The sequence below is a fragment of the Amphiura filiformis genome, chromosome 15 (genome assembly GCF_039555335.1).
Source record: "Amphiura filiformis chromosome 15, Afil_fr2py, whole genome shotgun sequence".
Lineage (NCBI taxonomy): Eukaryota > Metazoa > Echinodermata > Ophiuroidea > Amphilepidida > Amphiuridae > Amphiura > Amphiura filiformis.
Window position 1 is genome coordinate 14,219,799 of NC_092642.1, and position 27,226 is coordinate 14,247,024.

At 36.6% G+C, this 27,226-nt stretch overlaps 1 protein-coding gene and 1 long non-coding RNA gene across 2 annotated transcripts; both read right to left on the bottom strand.

Annotated features, from left to right (window-relative positions):
* Positions 1–203: 203 nt before the first annotated feature.
* On the bottom strand, positions 204–10,260 carry LOC140170733 (uncharacterized). The gene is made up of 8 exons (XM_072193964.1): positions 10,130–10,260; positions 9,439–9,699; positions 7,180–7,482; positions 5,672–5,786; positions 3,791–3,978; positions 3,220–3,319; positions 2,912–3,030; positions 204–418 (listed from the first exon to the last, which is right to left on the bottom strand). The coding sequence occupies exons 1-8, from the start codon at positions 10,173–10,175 to the stop codon at positions 204–206; spliced, it is 1,347 nt and encodes a 448-aa protein (XP_072050065.1). The 5' UTR covers positions 10,176–10,260.
* A 10,151-nt stretch (positions 10,261–20,411) lies between these two features.
* Positions 20,412–26,373, bottom strand: LOC140172135 (uncharacterized). The gene is made up of 3 exons (XR_011861677.1): positions 26,263–26,373; positions 21,547–21,730; positions 20,412–20,561 (listed from the first exon to the last, which is right to left on the bottom strand). It is a non-coding gene; the product is annotated as an uncharacterized lncRNA (long non-coding RNA).
* Positions 26,374–27,226: the final 853 nt, after the last annotated feature.

A 27,226-nucleotide genomic window follows, 5' to 3' on the forward strand; every position in this document is an offset into this window, starting at 1 on the left:
GTTACATTGTCACAATGTGTTGTTGACATGTACAATTCTTATGTTTGTTCTCTAGTGGTATGGTTTTATAAAGCATCCAAGTCCAAAGTTTTGTGGGAACCAACAGAATATGCAAATAAAATTCATTACTTACTCTTTATGCACTTATGTTCAGACAAAACAAAATATACACAATGCCCTACTTTTGGTTTATTTCTCACAAATTAGACATTGCCTAAAATGTTCTCCATCATATACGAACATTCATAGATATACTTGCCTTGTAAAAGACATCTGCTGTTGTGACTACGCAACTGCAGATCAGCCTCCGATGACTCCGTTCCATGTTCGACATCTACACCAGATGTATCGCCATCAGTGCTTGGTTGAGTCAACATTCTGTTTGTAGTTCCTTGCAGATGATTTGCAATGTGGCTTTCTAATTGCATAAACCAAAATAAATAAACTATTTAGTCAAAACCTGGAAAAAATTAGATGCAAGAAATATTTTTAAAATTGCTTCATTCCAAACTTCCAATGTTGTAATTATGTAGAGCCCTGTCATTATCCCTAATTTTTTTGGACCAGAAAGAACAATATTCCGCCAGGGAGGGTATTGGCCTATACTTTGAAAAATTTTTCGTTCCAGTCCGGTTCAGGAATTTTTGCCAAAGGTCAGGATGGAGTTCTATAGTTACCAAGGGCATGCCAAACTCAGTAAAACAGTATACTCAATCTTGACTTCAACATCAATCAATGGCATTACCAATTGCTAACTTGCGAGTTTTAAGGGGGTACTACACCCCTGGCCAATTTTGTGCCTATTTTTGCATTTTTCACAAAAATTATAGCGCATTGGTGACAGGTAAGATGTGTATATTAATATAGTGGCAAGGACTACAACTACTGCACTGAAAATTCAGCAACTCAAGTAGTCATTGATTTATTGATCAAATATTGGGTTTCCCTCATTTTTGACTGTAACTCCACAACTGTTGTCTGTACTAAAATAAACTTTCCAGTGCAGTAGTTGTAGTCCTTGCCCCTATAATATACATATCTTACCTGTCACCAATGCACTATAATTTTTGAAAAAAATGCAAAAATAGGCACAAAATTGGGCAGGGGTGTAGTACCCCCTTAAGTCTTACAAAGTGTCACAGAAATGTGGACCCGTGTAAAAATTGAGAACAAATCCACGAACCTTGATGGGGGTCCATATATTTCAAACTCCAGCACCTGAATGGCCCTTGAAGATTTTGGCTTATTTCAAGCACACTTTCATCCTCACATATATGTTGCACTATTGCAAACTTACAAAATAGTGCTTATACTGTTTCTTGATATCATGATCAATCAAAACAAAGCAGTTCTCGAACCTCAAGTCTCGTATGCTTTCGCTATAGGGATGGCAGTCCCAAATAGGTCTTCCGAAGACATGGGAAGTCAACAACATGCATAGTAAATATTCATTAGGGAGACATTTTTTCAAGTTGACCTCAAATGACCTTTGAAAATTTCCATAGTGCATCTATGGCCCAAGTTTGGTGGCAAATTTTATTTGAACTATTCCTTATGGGAGATCAGAATTTTCATTTTCAGCCAATTTTACAAGTTAATTGATCTCAACTGATCTTTGCCCTCAATGTGTCACCTTGAGCAACACCATTACATAAGATTTCCCATACTGCAGCTTAGGCCCAAGTTTGATACAAAATTGGAGTGACTGAGCCCATATTTATTGGTCGAGCTATGAGTTTTAAAATAATGGAGGAGACGTATCCAATATATTTAAACTCATAGTGACACCAATAAATATTGGGCGTAAAGCATCCAATTTTAAATTTAACTTGTATGACTCGTAATAAAACAACAATCTATTTTCAAATAATAAAATACATGTAGAAAAATTAGATCATTGTAAATTTATGTAAGAGTCTTGGGGTGTCCTCTTTTTAGACATAGGATCTACCACAATTTAATGAATTTTCTGACAGGTCAATAATCTCAATTCAGACAACACAATAAAAGCATGTTTGAATAGAATGCCTCATTGGTAGTGACATGCACATACTGCCCTGGCACACCGTAGTTGCATGGTACCCTAGATATTGTTTTAAGCTGTTACATGTTCCAAACGCATCTTGTGTAATTTGCTGATTTTGCCTCCATAATTGAGGAAGGGGGTTTAATCTTTCGTTAATTACAGCACTTCTTTCGGGCTTTGTAGTATACTATCAAGAGAGGTTGTGCCCCGTGCTCAATTCTCGCGCTCGACATGTTCACATGGCCTTATATAGCGGCTTGAAGAAACCTGTAAACTCGGTAAAAAACTGAAAACTCACAACCCTGTCAAACCACAAGTGTCACCTGCTTTTGCAATTACTTTGAGGGATGCAAGTTGTATTCCCCATTAAAATTTCGTAACAAGTTTACCTCACATGACCATTGACCTCAGTATATGACCCTGAATACCAACATTACATGAATTTCCCATACTGAAGCTATTATACTGTGAATTTTGTTCATTTTGAACAATCCCAACTAAAATCGATGGTGATTTACTCACGTTTTAGTGACGTTTCACCACTTCAGTAGTGGTTTCATCAGACTGGCAACTCATCACATCTGACTCTTTCCTTTTATAGGTGACAGGATGCACCGTAGAGGGCGTGATGAGTTGGTCAAAGATGTTATGAAGCTATTATAAACTCTAGTTTGCTTGAACTGTTTACATGTTATTGTGAGGGTATTGCTTTTCATTTCCAACCTATTTTAAAATTTGACCTAAAATGACCCTTTGAGTTCGCTATGTGACCTTGAATACCATCATAACATGAAAGTTTCTATAGCGGCCACAACTCATGTTTGTTTTGGTGCCCCCACTCTGAGTCACCTGCGATATTTCAAGAAATTAATCAAACCTACGTACCAAAACCAATAATTTGGTCTATAGAATGTTGCTCTCCTGTTTCCATGGCACGCTTGGCTTTTTGTCTTCCCTCTTCATGAATAGCACTGTAATCTACAGGGTCATCATTTTGGTCCACACTGTGTCAATGGAAATTAAAATAAAAGTTTTATTTAGAAAATTTACATCACCAGTATGAAGCAGTTTTTATGCTTTGTGTGTGTAATATCTGTTGCGAGTTCTGGACATTTTCTTAATAAAAAATGCCTGTTAATTTATGTTTTAATTAAAAGCAAACAGTGCATTGACATTGAGACAGTTAAACTTACTCAGTTGGTTGATCTGTTTGACACCCTTGGTCAATATGTTTAGCTGAGGATGAGTCAGTTTCTGTGTTGGTCCTTGTGAATATCATTAACTGTTGAATATCTACATGAAAGACATAAAATAAGTTAATATCTTAACAAACATCCTTGGTTGTATAGATTTAATGAAAAGAATGTATCTAGTCTAATGGAAGAGGTTAGGTGCAAAATGCAATATACAGGCTGCCTACTGTATTGTATTTATGTGTTTCTACTAATTTTAGAGGAATACTAATAAGGGTGAACAAAGAAACATGTATGCCTAAAATGTAAAAAAATATAATAATATTGATAAAAAAATAGCACAATGCAACACATCTCCCATATCCTGTTTTGACCTGAACTCTTCATATAATCTCACACATTTATAATTGGAAAAACCACAATTTGTCAGCTAATAATGTGATTACATTGGGATATATCCCGATGAAACAACAGAGACCTCAAACATGGCTAGAAATAGAACACAGTCCTATATGACTGAAAATGTATTAAAGGCAATGCATAATGAATACTAGCAAATTGAATATAATACCATTTGTCATAGCAGCAATAAGATGTTGCAGACAAAGTAGTTTGCCATCTGGTCTTATGTAGAAAGTACTCCCTCTCTGTATAGGCTGGCAGCATGTGACACAAGTAAAGCACTCATAGTGATAAAGGTTATTTTTGGCACACAGTGAAGGTTGATGGAGTGGTAGTTTACAGCCAGCACAACTGGAACTGTAAAAACAATTAAGAATTATGCACTAATTAAATGATTAATAATTCATTACTTACATTTCAGACAAGATTATCCAAATATTCCCAACATTCAAAACTGTTTTTCTGTGCTACAGTAAGAATTGGCACATTTCTCGCTTGTTCAATACACATCTACAAAGGGAAACTTGTGAGAATGTAGGATTACATATCAAATTTTCAGTCTGCCTATAATCATGAACAGTGGCATCGCCGGGGCAAGGGAGGGCACATGCCCTCGGCGCCATCTTAAGGGGTGCCAAATCAACCAATTCACTATCAATTGAATACCTGAGTGGAAGAAGGGCCCAACTCCATCAAAACTGTTTTTGAGATATTAAGAAAAAAACTTAATATTTGGAAAAGTTTTATAGACAGAATGTTTTCATCTTCAGGGGACCTTTAATACATGAACATACAATATTACATACATTCAAAACTATATATGATGTTTCCATGGCAACGGTACAGGTCTTAATACGAGCTGGAGTTGGGCCCTTCTTCCAGTAATATACTGCAAGTGCCAGTTCCGTAAGCAGATGTGTTATAAATAGCTACAGAAATTAGGTAATCATCCATTAATTGCACAAGAAGAAGCATGTAATATATTAGCAAGAAAGTTTATTGTATTGAAAAGCATATTTCATGGATGAACAAAATTCCTCTTTAATCCAATATTTGTGGAAGAAGGGCCCAGCTCCATGGAGTTGGGCCTTTCTTCCATGAAAACCATGATTAAGTGTACGTGGAAGACTATTTAGAGAGTGAATTTTGGCTCATCTTTCACACACAAGGAAGAACAGTCTGCTGGCAATAAAATGCTGGGTCTAACTCATTTTTGTAAAAAATTGGAGTTGGGCCCTTCTTCCACTCAGGTATTCAATTCTGAGCCCCTACAAGTGGTGAAAGTAAAAATTTTCATGTGCTTCACATGCACTTCAACAATCATTTAAAAGACCGTTTTAAACCGAAATTCAACTTGATTATAACCAAATTAATGTGGTTTTGGTGGAAATTTTCGCACGCTCAGCTCACTCCAATGTTTCAGGAATGGGAGGGGCCCCATTCTGTATCCTTGCCCCGCCTGCCACCGTCACCACTAGCTATGCCGCTGATCATGAAGCTAATTTAGGCACAGGTCTTGCAAACTTCAGGTCATGGGTTTGATTCCTGGGCAGGGGCGTAGCCAGCTTTATTAGTCAGGGGGGGGGGGCACAACAAAATTTCGGGGGCACCGGCGAAAGAAATTACAGTTGCATCATACAATGCATAGAGACTGTATGTCTTCGCGCTTCCTAAAAAGGCTTTATTGGGACAATGTGCGTGCATAGCTCGCAAACTTTTGGTTATTTACACTATTTTCGCCCATTATCAGGATGGAAAGGGCTTTATCTTTACAATGTGCACGCGTAGCGCGCAAGAATTTTGTATTTTACACTATTTGAATTTTGGTAGAAAAGGGCTCCCTTGCCCCTTTTCTTTTCTTTTCCTGATTTTCTCTTTTATTTTTTGTCAAAGGGGCACTTTTTTCTTTTATTTTTTGTCAGGGGGCACTCTGCCACCACCCCCCACCCGCTGGCTACGTTACTGTTCCTGGGCATGATCACTTTTCCTGTCTCAGCCACAGGTTCATTTCACTGCTGAAATTGACAATACCAATAATCATATAACAAACCTTAATTGGGATTCAATATCTATCTCCATGTCTTGGTTACCCACACACATCAAATGAGAGAAGAATTCTTCCAGATTCAATGGCGATTTCCTGGCACTGAAAATATCCCAATTTACTGAAGATATGAAAATGAGAACAACAAAAAAGATAACCATAAGGCAACCACCAAATATACAATACAATAAATACAATATGATACATATTTATATTGTGCACATATCCACTGCATAAACATGAGAAACATGAGAAAGAGGAAAAACGATTATAGGTTAATAAACGTGTATCACTTGTTGGGAGTAAAATTGTACAAAATAGTTCACGCTTAATACTGAGATGTTGATAGTGCAATCTCGTCCAATATTTTAAAACTCATAGCGAGACCAATAAGTATTGGATGTAAAGCATCAAATTTTATCAGACACTCTGACAAACATGTACCCCTACACACACACCCCCCGTGAATTACAAATAGGCCTACTTCCGAGGACCTGAAAAAAAATGACGAAATTTTTACAAGTCCAAATGTGTGTGTGTCGGTAGGTTGTTATTTCAAGTGCTCAAGAGGACGGTAATACCGAATAAATTCGATTCCGGTTAATACTACGAGGACATTAAGCTATAGAGGGGGTAGTAGGCTATAATACCTCATTTTTCACCGTTTAACAAGGTTTGCGTAGCGAGGACGCATGTTTATGTCCTTGGTAACAAAAATGTCCTCGGTGTGTCGGTGTGTTGTTATGTCAGAGTCCTCGGAAGTATTTGTAATGCAAACGCACCCTTTCTTGTGAAAGGTGTAGATCTCACAGCTAAGGATATTTGATGCAATGAAAATGAGGTCATCAAAAAACATGCCATATCTTCATTTTCATAGGTACACCCCCAACCAATTAGACACACCCATTACAGGCAGTTTATCTGCATTTGTTTACGTAATATGTACCAATCGCATAAATGAAAGCTTAGCTGCCCGAGGATACGAGACATACAATATAAATTGGATTTCATTTTGGTATTCAGTTGTCCATTTTTCATAAAAATGTCAAAATTATACTTAATACTATACATAGTCAGTGCAGAAACACAATCAACATTTTTTATAAATTTTCTGATTAATTTTAAAAACAAAATTGACAGTCTAAATTGCCACCACAAGGATTACTTGCTTAGGATGGCATCTCGAGATGCTGGGCTGGGGAAATTCCATTTTGTACATGCAGTAAATCAGCTGCACACTTGTGTACATTCGTACATGTTTTGTCTGCAATCGTCCAGTGGCTGCAAGTAGGCTAGTGTAGAATGCAGATGGGCATTCAATTTTAAGGAGAGGAAAAGAACCTGCATTTGCATAGCCCCCCATAAAAAAAAAGCAAAAAAAAAACCCGCTAAGTGCTTAGGGTTTTTGATATGGACCAAAGGATGCTGAGACAAATTAAACCGTTTTTCTGCCTAACCAGGGACTTTCTTTCAATTTTGTTTTCACACAGTTCAAGTTGAAGATTATACTTTACCTTCTTCTTTCAAAGGTCTCATGACTTCTCGATAAGGCTCACCCTCTATATGTACCCCTAGAACTTTGTTGTCAATGAGCCAATCAGCTTTTTGCATGACAGCATCCCGTAATCTGCTCACAGCTCCCTTAGGTATCTGTAATATTATACCCACACATCCGTTGAACTGCCCGGTGAGGTTTATCTGATGTGGTTCCATTCCAAGATTCTTAGCTACTCTGGTGATAAAAGCTTTGACCTGTTTGTTTTTGGTATGCTTGGCATGACCTTCTATCTTAAATTCAACCTTCATCGTTCCATCAGCTGAAAAAGTGGAAAAACAAACCATCAGCTCATTGCAATTACGGTGTAAGTGACACATATAGGTGAAAATATAGGTAAATTTACACACCTTTTAAGCAATTTTTAGTTTTAAGAGCAATTAATTCAATTTAAATTAAATAAGGTTGTGCGCCATGAATTGAGAGCTATAGAAAATTACATTTGTCACTTTTTTCCCGTAATATTTTTTTATGAAAAAACTTGATTGGACATAGGTACAAGTATGATGTTGCATGTTGCTTTTCAGACAAGTTTAACCTTTATAATACTCTTTACGCTCAAGATTGCATTTTGAAAAACATGGATATTGGTCATGCAAGTATCATGAGCATGGAGTTATAAGGTTTTCAACTAGAAATACATGATGTTTGTTTCATGCCAAAAATGCCCAAATCAGCAAAATTAGGCAATTTTCATCTTGAAACACTGGGACATGTGATCCAAGAATTATCACTTTCATGAAAGATGGTTCATGATATCTGGTGCATGGACCAAATTGAGAATGATTTCTCAAACCTTCATCCCCAAAGGTTAGGTGGGTTTTAAAAAAACACCATTTAGTGATTTGAATCTTATCTTGGTAAATAGAGCTTAAGCTGTTAACATCAATGCCACACTGTCTGAATTTAAAAACATCAATATTGGAATTCCTCAAGGCTCTATTATAGACCCGCTTTTTATAACATATGAAAATAGTCTCTCTAATAGTGTTTTTTGTAAATGTATTATGTATGTGTTGATGTAAACTCCTCAACAAAAGTTTGGACAGTGTTTTCAAACATTTATATCTCAGATTATTTGTGACATGTTCATATCATGTTGCAGACTCGAGTCGTGCGACTTGGACCAGTTTAATACTTATACATAAATATACCCAGTTCTTTGTTATACAATTCAAAAATATTTAAGGTATTATAGTTTTCAAACAAAGGCTTTGTATGGCATAGATAAGAGCTATTACAGATAATTCTTAAAGCCCCTTTTTGAAGTTTGAAATTTTCATAAGGTACTCTTTGCTGGCATTACCCCATAACAATATTCCATATTTCATATAAGGCAAAATTAGGGAGCAGTACATTTGATACAATGATTGTTTTTTGACTTGCAACTTTTACAAAATGACCTGACTTACTTGTGACTTGGACAAAATGACTTGGACTTGGACTGCAATTGACGAAAATGACTTGTTACCAACACAAGTCTGAGGTTACTTTCCAGTAAAATGAAATTCATGGATGCCCGGGGTGGGCACTCAACTTGAATTTTGGTACGGATGTTTTCATGACACTTCTGGCCATCAAACTTTGCCTGTTCTTGTGCCTACATTGGTTGTTTGGTTTATTGTGTCTGCTTATGTGCATAGTGATTTTTATCACTAGTGCACTTTTGTATTCCCATTGATCCCCATTGTTTTTGCAGGTTTAACACTTCTGTGGGCCTTGGAATTGGTAATTTTTGGCAATCGAAATTTACCTACTTCTATGCCTACATTAATTGTTTTTTATGCCCCTCTGTGTACTGTCTAGTTTGTATTTTACTTGTTTCCCCACATCAAGTTGGTGTCCTCATCCGTTGGATCCACCATTACCCAGTTACCCTAAATATGAATATTTTTGTTGCATTTTACCACCTACAATTGTTTTCTTGTTGGTTCATGTTTGAGGTCCTGTCAAACAATTGTAGATTTTTTTGGCAACCCTGTATGTGGGTACATTGCTTGCCCGTGGAAAAGTACCTTTTTTGCACGAGCATGATATCCACTGAATACAAGTGGCACCAACATGATACACCAAGGCAACCTCTTACAAAACTTGATAGCATATTCGGGCGTTTGTTACAATTGCAATTTTTGCTCCACCCCCAGATGTAATGGCATATGCCCACATCATCCCCACTCACACCTTTCAAAGAGAAAAATTGTAAAAATTGCATACTTACGTTGTTCATTCTTTGTAATGAACAGTGTTATTGGTTGGCCCTCCCGAATTTTGGCATATTTAGCCACATCCTCCAGCATATCCATTGCATATTTCTTCATCTTTTGCAACACACTACACTGTTCAACCATGATAAGCACCATTTGTAAGAAGCACAAATTATCTGGGTGCAACAAATTTTTACTTTCAATGAGTTCAACAAAATCTTCTCCTGATTGCACCCCATTGATTTCATTTTGTTGGATTCCACATCCTTGCTTATCTGAAATGAGAAACAACAGAAAGTGGTCATCTAAAAGACAAATTGTTTGAAATTGGCTTACATGGTCTTTGTGTACTACCAGCTGCAGGGCCCATTAAATATAGTCCTGTCCCCCAGACATGAAGCCATTAATTGCAACTAACAAGAAGGAATATTCTTATTCAAATGGTATGTTTTGTCAAGAATACTGATTTCTTTAATTTCAAACAGTGATGTCTTCACAAAAGTAACTTTATTTTTTCTAGAAAAAGGCAAGTTTACTTATAAAAATTATACTTAAACTGAATAAAAAAGATAGGACTTTGTCTTTTGCCTATCCAATATCGTGTCATAATGGATGGGCTGGCCAATATTTTTATCGTAGTGGATACCTGCTGTAGCCACTATAGGCAAAAGACAAAGTCCTATCTTTTATTTTCTAATTAATTACCTTGTTTTAGAAGCATTTTACAGACTTTCAGAGTGTCTGTCGACATAAGACTCAACTTCACTTTGATAGCATTGTATGGAAAATTGGGAATATTTCTTAGTTTCAAGTTGCCACTTTTCTTTTTTCTTTTCCCCTTCAGTGTTGCTGTGGATTCTGGTGATAGAAGAATACAACAACAACAAAAAAGCTGTAATTTCACTTTGATTTGGTTTTTTGGTGAGGATGACAAAAGGTGATCACATGTATTGCCTATTATCTTGATCTTCTCTTTATTGCCATATAAATATTTATGACATTCCATGGACAACCTAAATATATCATCATTGCCTGTCGTTGTCACCATCTTGATCATAAGCATCATCATCATGATTGTCATTGTTGTCGTCTTCAACACTGTCATCATCATCACTATATAAACCATTCTCATCATCACTATATAAACCATTCTCATCATCATCATCATCATGTTTAAAATTTACAAAGCCTCTTTAGTTACAAAAGAATTGAATACCTGGGTGGAAGAAGGGCCCCAACTCCAATTTTTACAAGCATTTTATTTGCCAGCAGACTGTTCTTCCTTGTGTGTGAAAGATGAGCAAAAGTCCACTCTCTAAATAGTTTTCCACATACACTTAATCATGGGTTTCATGGAAGAAAGGCCCAACTCCATGGAGTTGGGCCCTTCTTCCACAAATATTAGTTTAAGGGCAGAGTAATGGGAGAGAACATGGACCTTTTCGAGCTTCATTATTTCTGAATTGTATGTCCAAAGTATATAAAACTATACATTTTTGGAAAGGAAATGAGTCAAGGAATCCCATGGTGACGTCAGATTTGTTGAAAAATCTCAAGTTTTTGAAAACATCACAAAATTCACTTTTTACCCAAATTTTTTGTGACAACTTAGAAAAAAATCCGTTGGGAGTAAAAAAAAAATCAGTTAGCTTTTCATGAAGAAGAGACATGAACTTAGGTTTTATTTTTTTGAAATTCGTCTCTTTTTTCGAAATATTGAAAAAAACATGTGAAAAAAGCCATTTTGTCACTCTATTAAGCTAAAAATTGCACATAATGGTGTATATTTTTGTTTAAAACAAATATTTTGAAAAAATGAAAAAACCTTCCCTAGACTTTGATGTACTCTAAAGGATAGTGCAAAAAGTTTACCTTTTGCTTGCATATTTTTCGAGTTATCTTGTCACAAAAATCACGCAATATTGTCAAAAGTGAACTCTTGAGAAATCGACGTTTTAGTAAAAAAATGTCAAAATTATGCACAAAACGTCCTTAAATTTTAAAACGGTAAGACTTTCACACTTGTAAAAGCTGTATCTGGTGCATGGTCTAAATATGCATCTTGCAATGAATCTATAATGTCTGCTTTCAGTGCGCCAAAATTCAAAATAATTAAAAAATCTAAGTGGCATTTGGACCTTCAAATTTTTGTTTTGTTTACACCACATTTGCTGGCATTAACAACATACCGAATGCGCCTTGACTGCGTTGGACATACGCGCATGAGTTGCGCCCGGCGATCACGCTTGACGCGTTTCATTGTGGCAATAATCACAATATTTAGCGTTACGCATTCCTAACTCATTATTTCCCGCCAATTTACTAAGCTGTCTTGAGCCATGTGACTTTTTAGAGTTGAAAAGAGTGAAATAAATCAAGCAAAAATACGAATAAATATTAGCAAGTTGTATTTTATCAGTTTCAAGTGAAAGAATACATCTTAGTGTTGATAAATATCAAAAAATCTCAAATTCGGTCGTGGACGAATGTGTCTTCCATTACTCTGGCCTTTAAAGAGGAATTTTGTTCATCCATGAAATCTGCTTTTCACTACAATCAACTTTCTTGCTAACATGCTTCTATTTGTGCAATTAATGGATTATTTCCAAATTTCTGTAGCTATTTATGACACATCTGCTTACGGAACTGGCACTTGCAGTATATTAGTGGAAGAAGGGCCCAACTCCAGCTCATATTAAGACCTGTACCGTTGCCATGGAAACATCATATATGTTTTTGAATGTATGTAATACTGTATGTTCATGTATTATAGGTCCCCTGAAGATGAAAACATTCTGTCTATAAAACTTGTCCAAATATTAAGTTTTTTCTTAATATCTCAAAGACAGTTTTCATGGAGTTGGACCCTTCTTCCACTCAGGTATTCAATTGTCAACATACAAACCTGTTCGATTTAGATGACAATTATGATCAGCGTCATCCCCGCTCCTCTGTAATTTCGGAGGTGGTTGGCCATTTCCATCGTCAGAACGTTTTCGCTTATATGGGTTTCCATTCTTCTTTGCATGATCTAGAAAAAATATTTAATTTGGTTCTTTGAGGCTAAATTGTACCGAGTACTAAAAAGTACTGAGCATTTTTCTCTTTATTTTCAGTAACACACACAAATCTGTAGCTCCAAGACCTGGCACACAACCGCAAGGCAAGAGAGGGTAGCTATTGCTCTTGGGTGGGTACAATTTCAAAATGACTTATTGTATTGTTTGTATTAAATGCTCCCCCTCTAATAAATGCCCCCTCCATTTTTTCAATGAACAAAAAGGGACAAAAATGCAAAAATTGCCATGCCATGTGAGTAAGCTTGAAACTGGCATCAGTCATGTCATAGTGACGATTGCTAAATTTCATAGAAAATACTTATTATGACTCAAACTTCCATCCAGTTCATTGCCTAACTATGTTTGATGGCACATTTACAGATGGAATTTTTGTTGTATTTGCCGCAAAAATATTATGATCCATATGATTCCATGTGCGCGGCCATCTTGAATTTATTGGATAGATACATGGAAGAATTTGGACTAAGGTTGGGTAGTTAGCAGTATGTTTATTTTCCGATTGATAACGAATAGTTTAACATAACATGATTCCATGTGATGGGTCAAGAAAATTGACAAAGCTATCTGTATTGGCAGGTTTTTTTTACTGCTGTGGAAAGTTTTGGTCATATAAGTTAATAAATCACCAGTATTTGAATGCTTATCCAAATCCATTAGACTGCTCAGCAATTTGATGTTATAACTGTGCATTTAAATTCCTATTGAAGGGAATTGGCATTTGGCTATTCAAATATTATCAGCCTTATGTAGGTATTTGGCTGCAAAGAATATACTAGCCTTATGAGGGTATTTGGCAACTTAAAAATGTACCAGCCTTAGTACATGTAGGTACTTGGCTGCTAAGAATATACTAGCCTTTTTTATGGTAAATAATTTGGCAGTTTAGAAATATACCAGCCTTATGTAGGTATTTGGCTGCTAAAAATATAATAGCCTTATGAAGGTATTTGGCTGTTTAGAAATATACCAGAGATGGAATGGGCTACAAAAATTATCAGCCTTATGAGGGTATTTGGCTGTGAAGTTTGCAATTTTGGTGTACAGCCTTTCAGGTGGATTTGCCTGATATATGGGGGAGTTTGAAGCGGGAAAGTTATGAAAAACTATTTTCCTGGCATCAGTACTACATGTACAAAATAGTTTAGCTTATGTTTTTTTTTTTCAGCTTTAAGCTGTTAAATTGAAAAGTTACTTTGTAACTCTGTTGTTGCTTTGAGCAATTGATTTTCATCTTTTGATGAGAAGAACAATTAGAACATGAACTAGAAGGCTATATATTTGTACACAAATACGGCTATACCTGCACGTTATCCGGTGTACACAAAACTTACAGTCCTTATTTGCTGAGGACTTAGGTTGCTGTTGTCAGTCTCTCTAATTCACAGTGAAGCTATGCAATTTGATGGATTGAAATTCACAATACGCAATTTGATTAGGGGAAAGCTATTCCAGAGGGAGTATGTAAACTAAATGGAACAGCCATTTCAGAGGAAGTATGTAAATTAAATGGAACAGCTATTTTGGGACCATTTCAGAGAGAGTATGTAAATTAAATGGAACAGCCAAAGGTATGTAATTTAAATAGAACAGTCCTAACGCTTCACACATAGTATTTCCAATCATCATCTATAATTATTATAATACGCTATTGAAATTCACAATATGCAATTGAATACATGAAAACAAAACCCACCCAAGTCCATAGGAAGTGATTTTGAGAGAAAAACATGTGTATCATTTTAATTCCTTCAGTTATATTTAGCTGGTCAATATGGTAAGTTTTACGTGCAAATGAGTGGGTTAAACTGTATTAAGTATGACGATTAGCATTTCAGGAACTTTGTGGGGTTCATTTTAAATTTTGGACTTGGGTGGTTTTTTGAATCATATACAAAGACAACAATGTTTGAATGAAATTACCACTAGTAAGATAATACAAAATAAAGCACACAGGTATGTATAATGTTGATAAGCATTCTGCCATGTAATATAAACCACACTTTCCTTTATTAAACCCATTTTTTTTCAAAAGTCACTCTGAAGCAATGAATGTGTTACAAGCGGACTTTTATACATACTGGATTTCAATCAATGTGTTACAAGACTCAAATCATGGACTTGGGTGGTTCTTTCATACATGCTATTTTTCACATGCTCAATAGACACAGTGGATGAATTTGAGTTGTTTTTTCATACACATGACAGGCCTATGCATAGCAACAAATTCCCATGCTTAACTCCATTTGGCCACAGTATGGACTTGGGTGGGTTTTGCATTCATATATTCAATTTGATTAGGGGAAAGCTATTCCAGAGGGAGTATGTAAATTAAATGGAAGAGCCATTTCAGAGGGAGTATGTAAATTAAATGGAACAGCCTATTTTGTGGCTATTCCAGAGGGAGTGTGTAAATTAAATAGAACAGCCATTGGGTATGTAATTTAACTGGAACAGCCTTAACGTTTATGTTATCATAATACTAATCATGGCGTGTCCGTCCGTCCCTCTGTCCGCGCGCTATCGCGTTCGCGCGGTTCGCGTTCACGCGGTGCACTATCGCGTACTCGCGGTGTGCTATCGCGGGGTATCAATGGGAGCGGAGTACTGCAGTGCGGCGCATCGGAAAGCATTACAGTGTGACTAACAGGTGCATCTCATCGGACCAGGCAATAGGCCTAAGTTCTCCGATTGATTTCAAAGTAACGGCCTATATCCACGTCCAGATATTAATTTCGGATCCTCCTATGTGGTAGCAGGACAGGGCTTGGAAGAAGCGAATGATGGGTTTCCAGATTATGGGTAGGCCTACCGAAGTAGGCCTATGCATCACAGCTACAAAACAAAGAGAGTTGTTGTGGCAAGTTTGGTCTTGATCATTCATGGAGATACGCATTTCATAGTTTAAAAGGTCAGGGCAGGTATATGGGTAACGGGTGTTGGGTAGTTAGAAATAGGCCTATCACGAGAACCGCCCGACCCGAGAACCGCGAAATCTAGTTTATATTATAATTACAATGTGCTATTGTCTGTGAATCTGTTTAGTCCTACGTGTATGGGGTGGGATGGGATGGGTGTTATTAACAATATAATTCTCAGGTGCAATCTGTGTACAAACTCTGAGCCCTGAAGCTGCTTTATTTGATGATAAACGGACAGCCCTTTTTTAACATTTGGGCCCTGGGCCCATAATATTTGACTTATGAGGCTCATGTATTATGTTGAAGTATAATTCTCAAGTGCTATCAGTAGACTCAAGCTGGGCACTGTAGCTGCTTTATTTACTGAGTAACGGCTGGCCCTATGTTTGAGCGTTTTGGGCCCTGGGGCCAATGGTGTGACATATTGGGCTCATATGTACATATAACAATATAATTCTCAGGTGCAATCTGTGTAGAAACTCTGAGCTCTAAAGTTGCTTTATTCGATGAAAAACGGTCAGGCCTTTGCTTTAACATTTGGGGCCCCGGGGCCTATAATATTTGACTTATGGGGCTCATGTGCATATGTTGAAATAAAATTCTCAAGTGCTATCAGCAGACTCAAGCTGGACATTGTAGCTGCTTTCTTTACGGAGTAACGGCCAGCCCTATGTTTTAGCGTTTGGGGCCCTGGGGCCCATATTATGTGACACATGGGGTTCATATATACGTATAACAATATAATGCTGAAGACCTATTAGTGTACCAAATCTAAACCCTGTAGCTCCTTTATTTGCTGAGAAATGACTGGCCTTTGTTTTAACATTTGGGCCTCTGGGGCCCCTAGCCTTTAAACATCTGGGGCCAAAATGGGCAAAAGGCAATTTACAACTTAGGGCCCATATATGTGCCACATATGAGCTATTGTGCCCTTGTAGTTTTATAGCTAGCCTTGTCAATCTGTTGCCCCTTATTTTAACATTTGGGGCCCTGGGGCCCATAATTTATGACATATATGCTCATGTATACTTGTATATATAGAGTACCCCTGGATCTATCAGTGTACCAACTCAGGACCCTGAGGCTGCTTCATTTAATGAGAAACAGCATGCTTTGTATTTTTACATTTGGGCCCCTGGGGCCCGGGACCTTTGACCTCTGGGGCCAAGATGTGCAAAGGATAAATTTACGGGGTAGGGCCCATAAGTGTACCACATATGGGCCCTGGGGCCCTTGTAGTTTTAGCGCTAGCCCTGTCAATCTGTTGCCCCTTATTGTAACATTTGGGGCCCTGTAGACTACTCCGTAGTCCACTTGCCCATTGTCATGATTGTGTATACTCTGGATATTGCATTTAAGCTTAAAACTCAGATTTCATTAATTTGTGCACAATTGATAGATTTTCACAACTGATCATCTTTTCAGTCACCGTACTCCCTCTGTATGTTAGCTTCCCAAGTGGACTACTGACTTTGGATTGCTGTTAACATTTTTAACATGGGACTCTATGGAGAGTTAGGCCAATTTCTGGCCTAACTAAAATTGGTCATGATGTAATGCATCTTTAAATAAATCTGGCTTGTGATTGGTCGCCCAGATCTCGTTATTGTTTAAATCCTCCCGACACGTACCATTACCATTTAACTATACATGTTACACATCTATCTTTGGAATGCGGCGCTTTTGTGCTGGCGCTTGAAAGTTGGAGGATGAACATACGCATCTAGCGCGTACTGTACCACCATGCTTAGTCTTGTGGTTAGATTTGACTGATAAACAAGTATGATTGACAGTGTGTTTTAGAGAACGAAGTCCCTGGGTAAAGTTCTGCTTAAAAGTGAAAGTCCATAGTCCATTTTTAACTCGTAATAAACTGGCAGATTCTAAAAATAGAATTGTTCAGTATTGAAATGCCATTATAGTTATGCCATTATGATATGTTGCATTCAGTAATATAAGCCTACGTATATTTTACTTTTACTGTCACAAATATAATTATATAAACTTCTTCATAACCATTTTATACTAGTATTTTGATGTAATAAATATCAGTATAATTTCAAGTTCAACTGAATGCGTTCATCATGATTAATAAGGTATTTTTATTTATCAAAAATGGACTATGGCATAGTCTAGGGGCCCTGGGGCCCATAATATATGACATATGGGGCTCATGTATAGGCCTACTTGTATATATAGAGTACCCCTGGGGCTATCAGTGTACCAACTCAGGGCCCTGAGGCTGCTTCATTTGATGAGAAGCGGCATGCTTTGTATTTTTACATTTGGGCCCCTGGGGCCCGTGACCTTTGACCTCTGGGGCCAAGATGGGCAAAGGATAAATCTACGGGGTAGGGCCCATAAGTGTACCACATTTACCGTATGCGGGTATAATAAACAGCATACGTGATCTGGCAATTCAGTTTTTCTGTTTGGCTTTATTTTAGTATCCGAGTACAGGGTTCAATGGTGAATAACGTGTGGTTGTATCATATCGTGCACCATGAAGTTTGCTAAAAAGCATAAAAAGTTAAAAAGTGAAGAAATGACTTCAATTCAGCACACTGAAGTTGCTACTTCTGCAACCAGCCTTGTAAATGGTGGATATAATTGCTAGATTGTCACATTTGCTTCAAATTAATGCACCCATTGATGTTTGTGTTGTTCGCACACACCGTTCATAAAACAAAACAAAACATTTTCTATGATGTTCTCATTTATATGAGAACATGTACATACAGGGTGTCCCAGAAACAATTACCTGGTGAATGAATTTGGACATAAGTTGAGAAATAGCCATTGGAATCACAAAAATAAAAAACACTGCATAGCTCATTTTATTGTGCATTATATACACAAATTTGATTGCATTCGGTTGATTGGTTGCAAAGAAATGAGCGATTACATAATGCATGCACCAATGCAATTCATTTCAAGTTTGATCAACAGGTGCTTTTTCACACTCGCTAACCCATTCCTAAATTTGTGTATCTCGTTAAATTTAGTAATCATATCTATTTTATAATCCGATGGCATTATGTTATTCCTGCTTTCACTGAAGGTGAACAACCTGAATATAACTTTTGGTTTGCCTTCCAATTGATACACAGTGCTTGAATTATAACAAATTTAACATGGATTCTTAAAATTGGATAGCTATTGCATTAACAGCTTTAATTCTTTATGCAATATGTTGTACTTTTCAAAAAACAAAAAAGTAATAAGCTTGTAGCTTCTAATTTTTGATATTGTGCAATAAATATTAGGTTTAATATTTTTAAATTTCTGTTTTGTCCAAAAAAACGTTCATTTCTGCAACTGGAATCTTTCAGCTTTAATTCTTAAGTTGTGCAATGTTATTTTTTGATTTTCCAAAGTTCATTCGAGCAAAGGATGGCAATGATCAAGTATTTACAGCTTTATGTGTGATTTTTGATATCAATCAACATTATATGTTGATGTTTTAATAGATTCAAATCTTGCATTACCATTTCTTGGAAATATTCCAAAAACATTAAGGTGAGAAAAGTTAACTTTTTAGCCAGGTGGATTTCTTTATGCAATAATTCTTTATGGAAATATTAACATTAACAATATATACCGTAACCACCCGGGTATAAGCCCACCTTCAGGTATAAGCCCACCCCCTATTTTTCAAGACATTATGGGAACATGGGTGCACTCGGCTATAAGCCCAGTACTAAATTTTGGCCAAGTTCTTAAATCAAATCAAATCAATGCTTTTCTCTCACATAAAAAAAAATCAGTTGATAATCAACATTCCGCACTTAGAATTTAAAGACATTGACATAGATGATAGAAATTACTGGTACATTGGGCATTATACAAATTGGGATGATTTTTTCTTATTTCTAAATTCAAGTACTAGCCCCTCCTCGGTTATTAGCCCACCCCATTTTTGAAGTAAAATCTGCCATCTAGGGGAGTGGGCTTATACCCGAGTGGTTACGGTATATACAAGTACCGAGCATCATCTTACATGCAAGCTTTCATTTTTAATATTGTGCAGTATTATCAAATTTGAACACAACCTAATTAAATGCTTTGCAAGAAACAAATTTTTTAAGAAAAACAAAAAGTATTTCACCGAACAAGATATATACATAAATGTTAACCACTAGTGCGCAATGAGTTGAGTACAATTTCTTTCATTATTATGCTTTGAGAATCTGCCATCCTATACTTTATACACATTTTTAAAAACCAATTATTCTGGATATTGGCGACCAATTTCACCTGAACACGGAGGTCTCTGCATCAGCTTGCAGTCCACGATCACCATACATGTAGTGTATAGATATCGTAACACCGTTTAACGACCCCACTTTTAGGCGGTTACAGAATATAATCGAGAAAATTAAAATTTTGACCAAAAATCAAAAATTTTGACCAAAAATCACATTTTGACCAAAAATCACATTTTTGACCAAAAAGAACATTTTTGACCAGAAGTCACTCTTTTTGCCAAAAATCGCTGTTTTGACCAAAATCACATTTTTGACCAAAATCACATTTTGACCAAAAATCACATTTTGCCAAAAAAAATCGTATTTTGACCAAAAATCACATTTTGACCAAAAACAGCTTCTCAAAGCATAATAATGATAAAATTGAATGGATCCTTTCGCACGATACACAAAGATATTGGTCTCGCTGTGAGTTTTGGTCTCGCTGCGAGAACTCACAGCTCGACCAATATCTTTGTGTATCATGCTCAATCCATCCAATTTTATATCAAACTTGGAATGAAGTGAATTGACGTATGAGTTATGTAATCACTCATTTCTTTGCAATCAGTTTACAAATTCAAGTAGAATTAGTGTATAAGATGCAGAATAAGATGGGCTACATGCTGGTTTTTAAATTTTTAGATGCTGATGCCTATTTCCTGACTTAAGTTCAAATTCATTAAGCCAGAAATTTTTCTGGGACACCCTGTATACTAAACAATTCCATACATGCCTCGTAAAAAATATCCGCTGATGTGACTATTTGTCTGTCCAGGCTCTGACGACTCTGTTTCCTGTTCCACATCCACACCAGATGTATCACCATCAGTGCTTGGTTGAGTCAACATTGTGTGCGTAGATCTTTGCAGCTGATTTGCAACATGGCTTTCTAATATTGCATAAACCAAAACAAACAATCTCTGAATCAATGATATGGTAAGTCAAAAATGTAGGCCAGGCCTTCTCAACTGGTGGCACGCACACCACTTGTGGCGCTTGAAGTCAGTCGAAAGTGGCGCTTGGTAAATTTACTCATTTCTTTACATAAATCTTGAAAAAAAAGGTGAAAAATACCCAATCTGAAAAGGTGAAAAATACCCAATCTGAGCCTTTAAAACCCTAAAATCCAGGAGATTTGCTCGGGACTCCATCAGAGGCCTTATGTGGGCCCTGGACCCCACCAGCTGTGTGCTCGGTCGCTCACACCATTGAACTCTATTGACCCGACATAGTTTTTGATGTTACGAAAAACAATCTAAACAGTGCAAATATTCTTTAAATGAATTATGTTTGCAAGACGAACAATTTGAGACCATTTTGGTTAAAATCAGACAATTTTTAGTCTTTTGACCTCTGTTGCACCCAACATTTGACCTTTGACCTTTTCGGTTATAACTCAAGAACCGTACATCACAGATATGGCAAACTATATTTTTTCTGAATCCTTATGACTAGAGGAATAATTTGGTATAGTTTTTAAAATGATTGGAGCGATTTTGAAATTTGACCCTGTATGACCTTTTCCCCGCCAAAACTACCTTTCCACCAAGTATATTTTAGTATACTTTTTGTATGCTGTTCAGGGACATCTCTGACATTCATAGCAGTGAAAAAAATACTATTGCAATTAGTGGTGAGTCAAAACCCACTTTGACTGGACTAGTTCTACAGCATTATACAAAAGGCATGGTTTTAAGTTTATTAACAATAGCTTCTTAAAAGTGCACATTAAATTTGATGCCCTTTTCAGCCAGGTTACAATAATATGTAAATTTAAAATCATTTAAGGAAATTAAACTTGATAGGCTAAAATCTGATTCATTTTGCCTTTCATCATCATAGGCCCATTTATAGTTGTGTGTGTTTATGCTTACCATTATGGCAACTTGATTGAATAGTCACTGATCCATGACAATTGTAGTAGTCTCCAGTAACTTTGGTTTGGTTTCCACCTACACTAGTTCCAGGTTGTATAACAGGCAGGTTTTCTTCTGTCTGGGACATCATATTGTGCTGTTGTCTTCGGTTAGCTCCTACAACTCTTACATAACTTCAGTTCTGTAAACAATTACATTTTTAAGAGTTGTAAATATCTTTAAAACCAGATTATCTGAGCAGCAGAAGAGCTATCATGTACATCAGGGTGCAGAGGCTTATCCTCTCTACCCTACTTTAGTCCTCCTAAATAATGCCACTTGAGGGTTTTCTGGGGTTGTTGTAATAGCAACAAGCCCAGTTTCCTGCCCATTCCACTGTCACTTTAATGGTGCACAGCCAATCAGGTCTCCCATTTCATTTTCCATTCCTTTGTTATGTCCATAGTTCTCTCAGTGATGCCCTTGTATGATCCTTTGATCATACTGAACCAAAAAATCCCACCCACCCTCACAATAGCTGGAGAGTAAATCAATTAACTAAAATTAGTCAAAGATACTCCAATAAAATGGTATGCTGCTTTATGCTTTACTAGCGGGAGACCCGCGCTTTGCGCGGGTCCCCGCTAGTTGAGTAAATGGGAGCGGTTAGTACACGGGAGTGGTTAGTAAACATGGTAAACGGTGACGATGATAATCATGGTGTCTTGGTGTAGATTATTCATCCAGTATAGTAATGACCATGTTAGCTTGATAATCATATGTTAGCTCCTGTCATATTAAAGAAGCTAAATAATCCAGACCTGTGATAATGTTGTTACTCACTCAATCCCTCAGATTTCTTTTGAAACAGCTCGTGACAAAATGGTTGATTTTAACTTTATCCCAACAGACATAAAACATTAATGTTAGAAGAGGTTGCTAGAAAACGTTTCAATTTCGGGTTATAATGGTAAGCAACATGTAAGCAACATGTTTAAAAGTTAAGCGTGCATTTTAAGCGAGCCCGTGTTAATAGCTAGGCCTACATTATAGCCAGGATTTATTTGCGGGGGTCGCAGAATTTCCAAAATGTGGACTTTCAAGTTCCACTAAAGTGGGCTCACCCACCCCTATCATTTAATCTTTTAGGGCTATACTGAACAGTTGAGCGACTCGGTTGGCTATATTTTAACATTCCATCTGAAAAGTGGACTTTTTTTGCAAATCTGTCACCCAATAACCCCTCCCCCCACCCCTTTTGTTCATCAGCTAACACCCAATGATCCCCCGAAATGGCTTTAAGGCCTTTGCTTTGACCCAGTTTCTAATTCTGAGGGGACACAGCCGGCTGCACGGCGCGCGACACAATGGTGCTTCATGGCCATTCAAAAAGGCGGCGGCAACAAACTTCCGAGTGTGCCCCCCCCCCTTCCCAAATTCCTGGATCCGCCACTGTCTCAGAAAAGCAGTCAGTCACGTACACACCCAGACAAACATACGCTACGCGCGGTAAGCCAGCATTAAATGCGTACATACCATACGCCGCAATGCGCGTGAAACCATGGTGGGGTGTACGCGCAGGTGCGTGACTCGCCACTTATCGCGCGTGTTGGACACCGCTTGCATTTGACGCGTTTGCTGTCATGACTTGACCCATAAGGTTATTGACCTCAACGGCCTAGCAACCGAACATTTTTTTTTGTTATTTCCATAGTGACTGAATAGTTTTGCAAAAATGAACGTCAGATGGTTTAATGGCAATATGTACCCGATCAATGTACAAATAAATCAGAGCTGAAAGTGAAAGCATCTCGGAGCCTGCTTCTGGACAAGATTTAGCGACTTCCTTTTATTTATATAGATGTTTGGTAAATAAATGCTTTGCATAAAGGTTCTTCAAAACCTGAAGAATCTTGTCAGTAGATTGCCTCCACTTTCTACTGCACTTTATAGAGGATGATTGACTATTATCCATCAAAATAATGAACTGTCTTGTTCAGCCATTTTAATTAAAATGGCAGATTTTGACAAAACTACCGCTCCTAGTAAAGTCTTGATTTTGGCAGGGTATGTTAGTTTACTAAAGTACATGTATATTACAATCGTGTAAAAAACGGAATTAAAAAAAAATATTGAGGGTGTCCTTCTCTGCAAATGTTACAAAATGGCTTTAACTAACATAGGGGTAGCGCCCCAGTGATCATGGCTGATAGTGAAGATTAAATGGGCGTCCTTTTTTGAACCTGTATTGTGTTAGTCAACCATGAATAGTACTTTAAACCACAGTTTGGAAATTCCCATTATCAAGCCTCACACAATCACCCATGCATGTATGAATTCAACTTCGAGTTGCCTGTTCAGAAGGCATTTACTTAACCCTTAAAAATTTCTGTGTTATTTTATGTATGGATATATTATATGTGGATGTATAACAAATGAATTGCCAATTTTTTTTCAATTGTACATCAATCAATCAATCAATCTTTATTTCATTCAAAATACAACAATACAATAACAGCAAAACAACACATTTGAATGAGGAGATGCTCAGAAGGCCAAAAAGGCCTGAACAAGCACCCCCTTAACCTTAGCCTAAGTTTCTTAATTTGTCTAATAAAATACAATTTCATACATACAAACACCCCCCCACCCTCTTTCATACATTCATGTATAACTAACTAAGCAGGAAAAAAATGATGAATAAAGAACATGCAGAATATAAATTAGTATTTCATAACATTTGCTCACGTACGTATATCGCACAAGAAAGCTGACATTTTGTGAATATAGTATAAATGCTAAGAGATCAGTTAATTTTAATCGATTTTTTGTTTTAAAAGAAAAAAAATAAAAATAAGTAAATCCAAACTAAGAGGTATTAAGTGTACATTTCTATAAGGTTTGTTTTAATTTGGGATCTAAAGAGTTTTACTGATGTAGCCGTTTTAGGCGCATCTGTCAATCGAATGCCATTTTCTTGGCCCGGCGGTTCTTATTGTTTTGTTAGCAAACTCTGTTTTTGTAAGACAGATCTTGTAATCTTCAGCGTTTCTTGTGTGATACCTGAGGTGATTCCTCTGCTCAACAAAATAACTATTGAAGGCCTTTGGTAACTGATTGGTATTATACTTGTACATAAAAGTGCTTAGTTCGAGATCATAACTATCATAAACATTAAGCAAATTGTAATTCTTGAAAATAGGGGCTGAGTGACTTAAAAAGTGACTATTCGATATCATTCTAAGGGCTTTTTTTGAAGTTTGAAAATCTTTTCCAAATATTTTTGACAAGTATTTCCCCATGCTAAGATACCATAGTTTATGTAAGGAAGTATTAAAGTACAATATAGTGAATACATTATTCGCTCGGGGACAAAATGTTTCAGTTGGTTTATTACACCAACACCTCTAGATATATTCTTTGAGATGTTGGTAATATGAAATTCCAAGTTAAATTCTCATCAATTGTCACTCCAAGAAATTTGGTCTTATTCAACCTTTCCAGGATTACATTATCTAATATAATATTTTTAGTAACATTGTACAATCGTGTGATGTTTTGTGATTTGTACCAAGCACCATATAATTAGTCTTGCTTGCATTCACTGATAACTTATTAGCCTTAAACCAATTATTTACTTCTTTTAATTCATTGTTGATAAGATCGTATTTGGACACAATGTCCTTATGTGAATAAGTTATAGTAGTATCATCGGCAAACAAGACAAATTTTAGAATGGTGGAAGTATTTATGATATCATTAACATACAAAATGAACAATAATGGGCCTAGGATGGAGCCTTGAGGTACTCCACATATTATATCTTTATGTTCAGATTTACAAGAATTGTAATACACATACTGTTTTCTATTATGTAAGTAATCTTTAAACCATTTTAAAACGTTTCCTCTAAAACCATAATGTTCCAGTTTATGTAATAAAATACTATGGTCGATAGTGTCAAAGGCTTTTGACAAATCTAAGAAAATCCCAACAGTTGTCTCATTGTTTTCGACAGCATTACTAATTTTGTCAATAAATTCCAAGATAGCCATATAGGTAGAATGTTTAGATCTAAAGCCAAATTGCTTATCATTTAGAATTTCATATTTATCAATGTAATGTATGCATCTGTTGAACACAAGCCTTTCAAGTATTTTTGAAAAGCATGGCAGAACAGAAACTGGACGATAGTTTGAGAAAACTTCTGGATTTTCTTTCTTATAAATAGGAATTACCTTTGCGATCTTTAACTCATTTGGTACTACACCAGCAGTAATAGACAGGTTGAATATAATAGTTAATGTACATAACACAGGTCGCTTGAGACTTCACAGTTGTGTAACCCTGCATGAACATGATTACATGTATGCGTGGCTGTATATTAAGGTTTTCAAAAGTGTTCTGCTTGATTAGCATGAAACTTGGATACAAAATCATACAATGGCTGAATGGCTGTTGGTTATAGCAAAGATTACAATATGGTCTACTTAACAGGTGAAAGGTACGTCATATGCCAACGGTCAAATGAAGTCAAAACTGTATATTGAAGCAACTTGTGCTTAAGTTTTAGGTTAGAGTTTATGCCAGCAAAGTATATGCCTCCTGTAAATAATAAAAATTATACATCATAGAATGTTTGAAACATGTCAAGTTTTAAAAGAAAATTTCTTTAAGTTTTAAAAGAAAAATATTTCTTTAAGTTTTAAAAGAAAAATATTATATTTAACTTACCAACACAGATTATGTCTTCCACTCGGAAACAGCTTTTCACAGAATGACACACTCAAAAAAGAAAATTGGGAAATTCCCCCTCGGCTCTGATTGGCTATATCAAATTGTCACGGCATCACATGATGATTAGCGCAGTCTATAAATACCATATATTATGATAGTAAATGTGGCATGGGTTTTTCCCACTTGCCTGAAACGAGATAGACAAAATACATAATTTACAACAAAACAAAAACAAGAGAACTGCCTTGAAAATAACAAACTTGAAAAATGTGTCCTAGGTGCTGAAGCAAGACATTTTTGGTAGGCGCTTATTTTTCATTATTTACATACATACAATATCCAAACACTGGTCATGCATCAATCGCCATATGACTGCTATTATTTTATTTGTACACATATGGCAAATATTTGAACTTTAGCAAAAACTGAGTAATTTAATATGCAAAGTCAGGGTTTTGAGTTAAACATGGCGTAAAACTAAATCAGCTTTTTGGAAATTTTCCATTTTGGAAATTAAATTTGGGGATTTATAGTGTACCCATGCCAACCCACTGCACAGATCATCATTGTCTACTGCAGCCCAAGACCAGTGGCGTAGCCAGCACTTTTTCAGAGGGTGGGCAAAAGGGCCAAGGTAACTTTAAAGGGAGGGGGGAACTTTGATGAAAATGGTCAAAATGGGCTAAAAAATACAAAAAGGCCTAAAAATATCATGGGGGGGGGGGCAAGACTTCTCATGAGAGGGGGGGGGGGAGCTGTTAACCATTTAACAACATGACACAGCTCAAAAGGTAGAATCTGCTGGTCAACCCAAGTCAAACCATCGCAACCAGCTCCCCAAGTTCTGTACAGGGTAGGCCACAACAATTAGCAACAAGTTCTTGTCCAGGGGAATTCCATGCTAGCCCAATTTTCACAAGAACAGAAATTGACACTGACAGCTCATTGACAAACTCATACT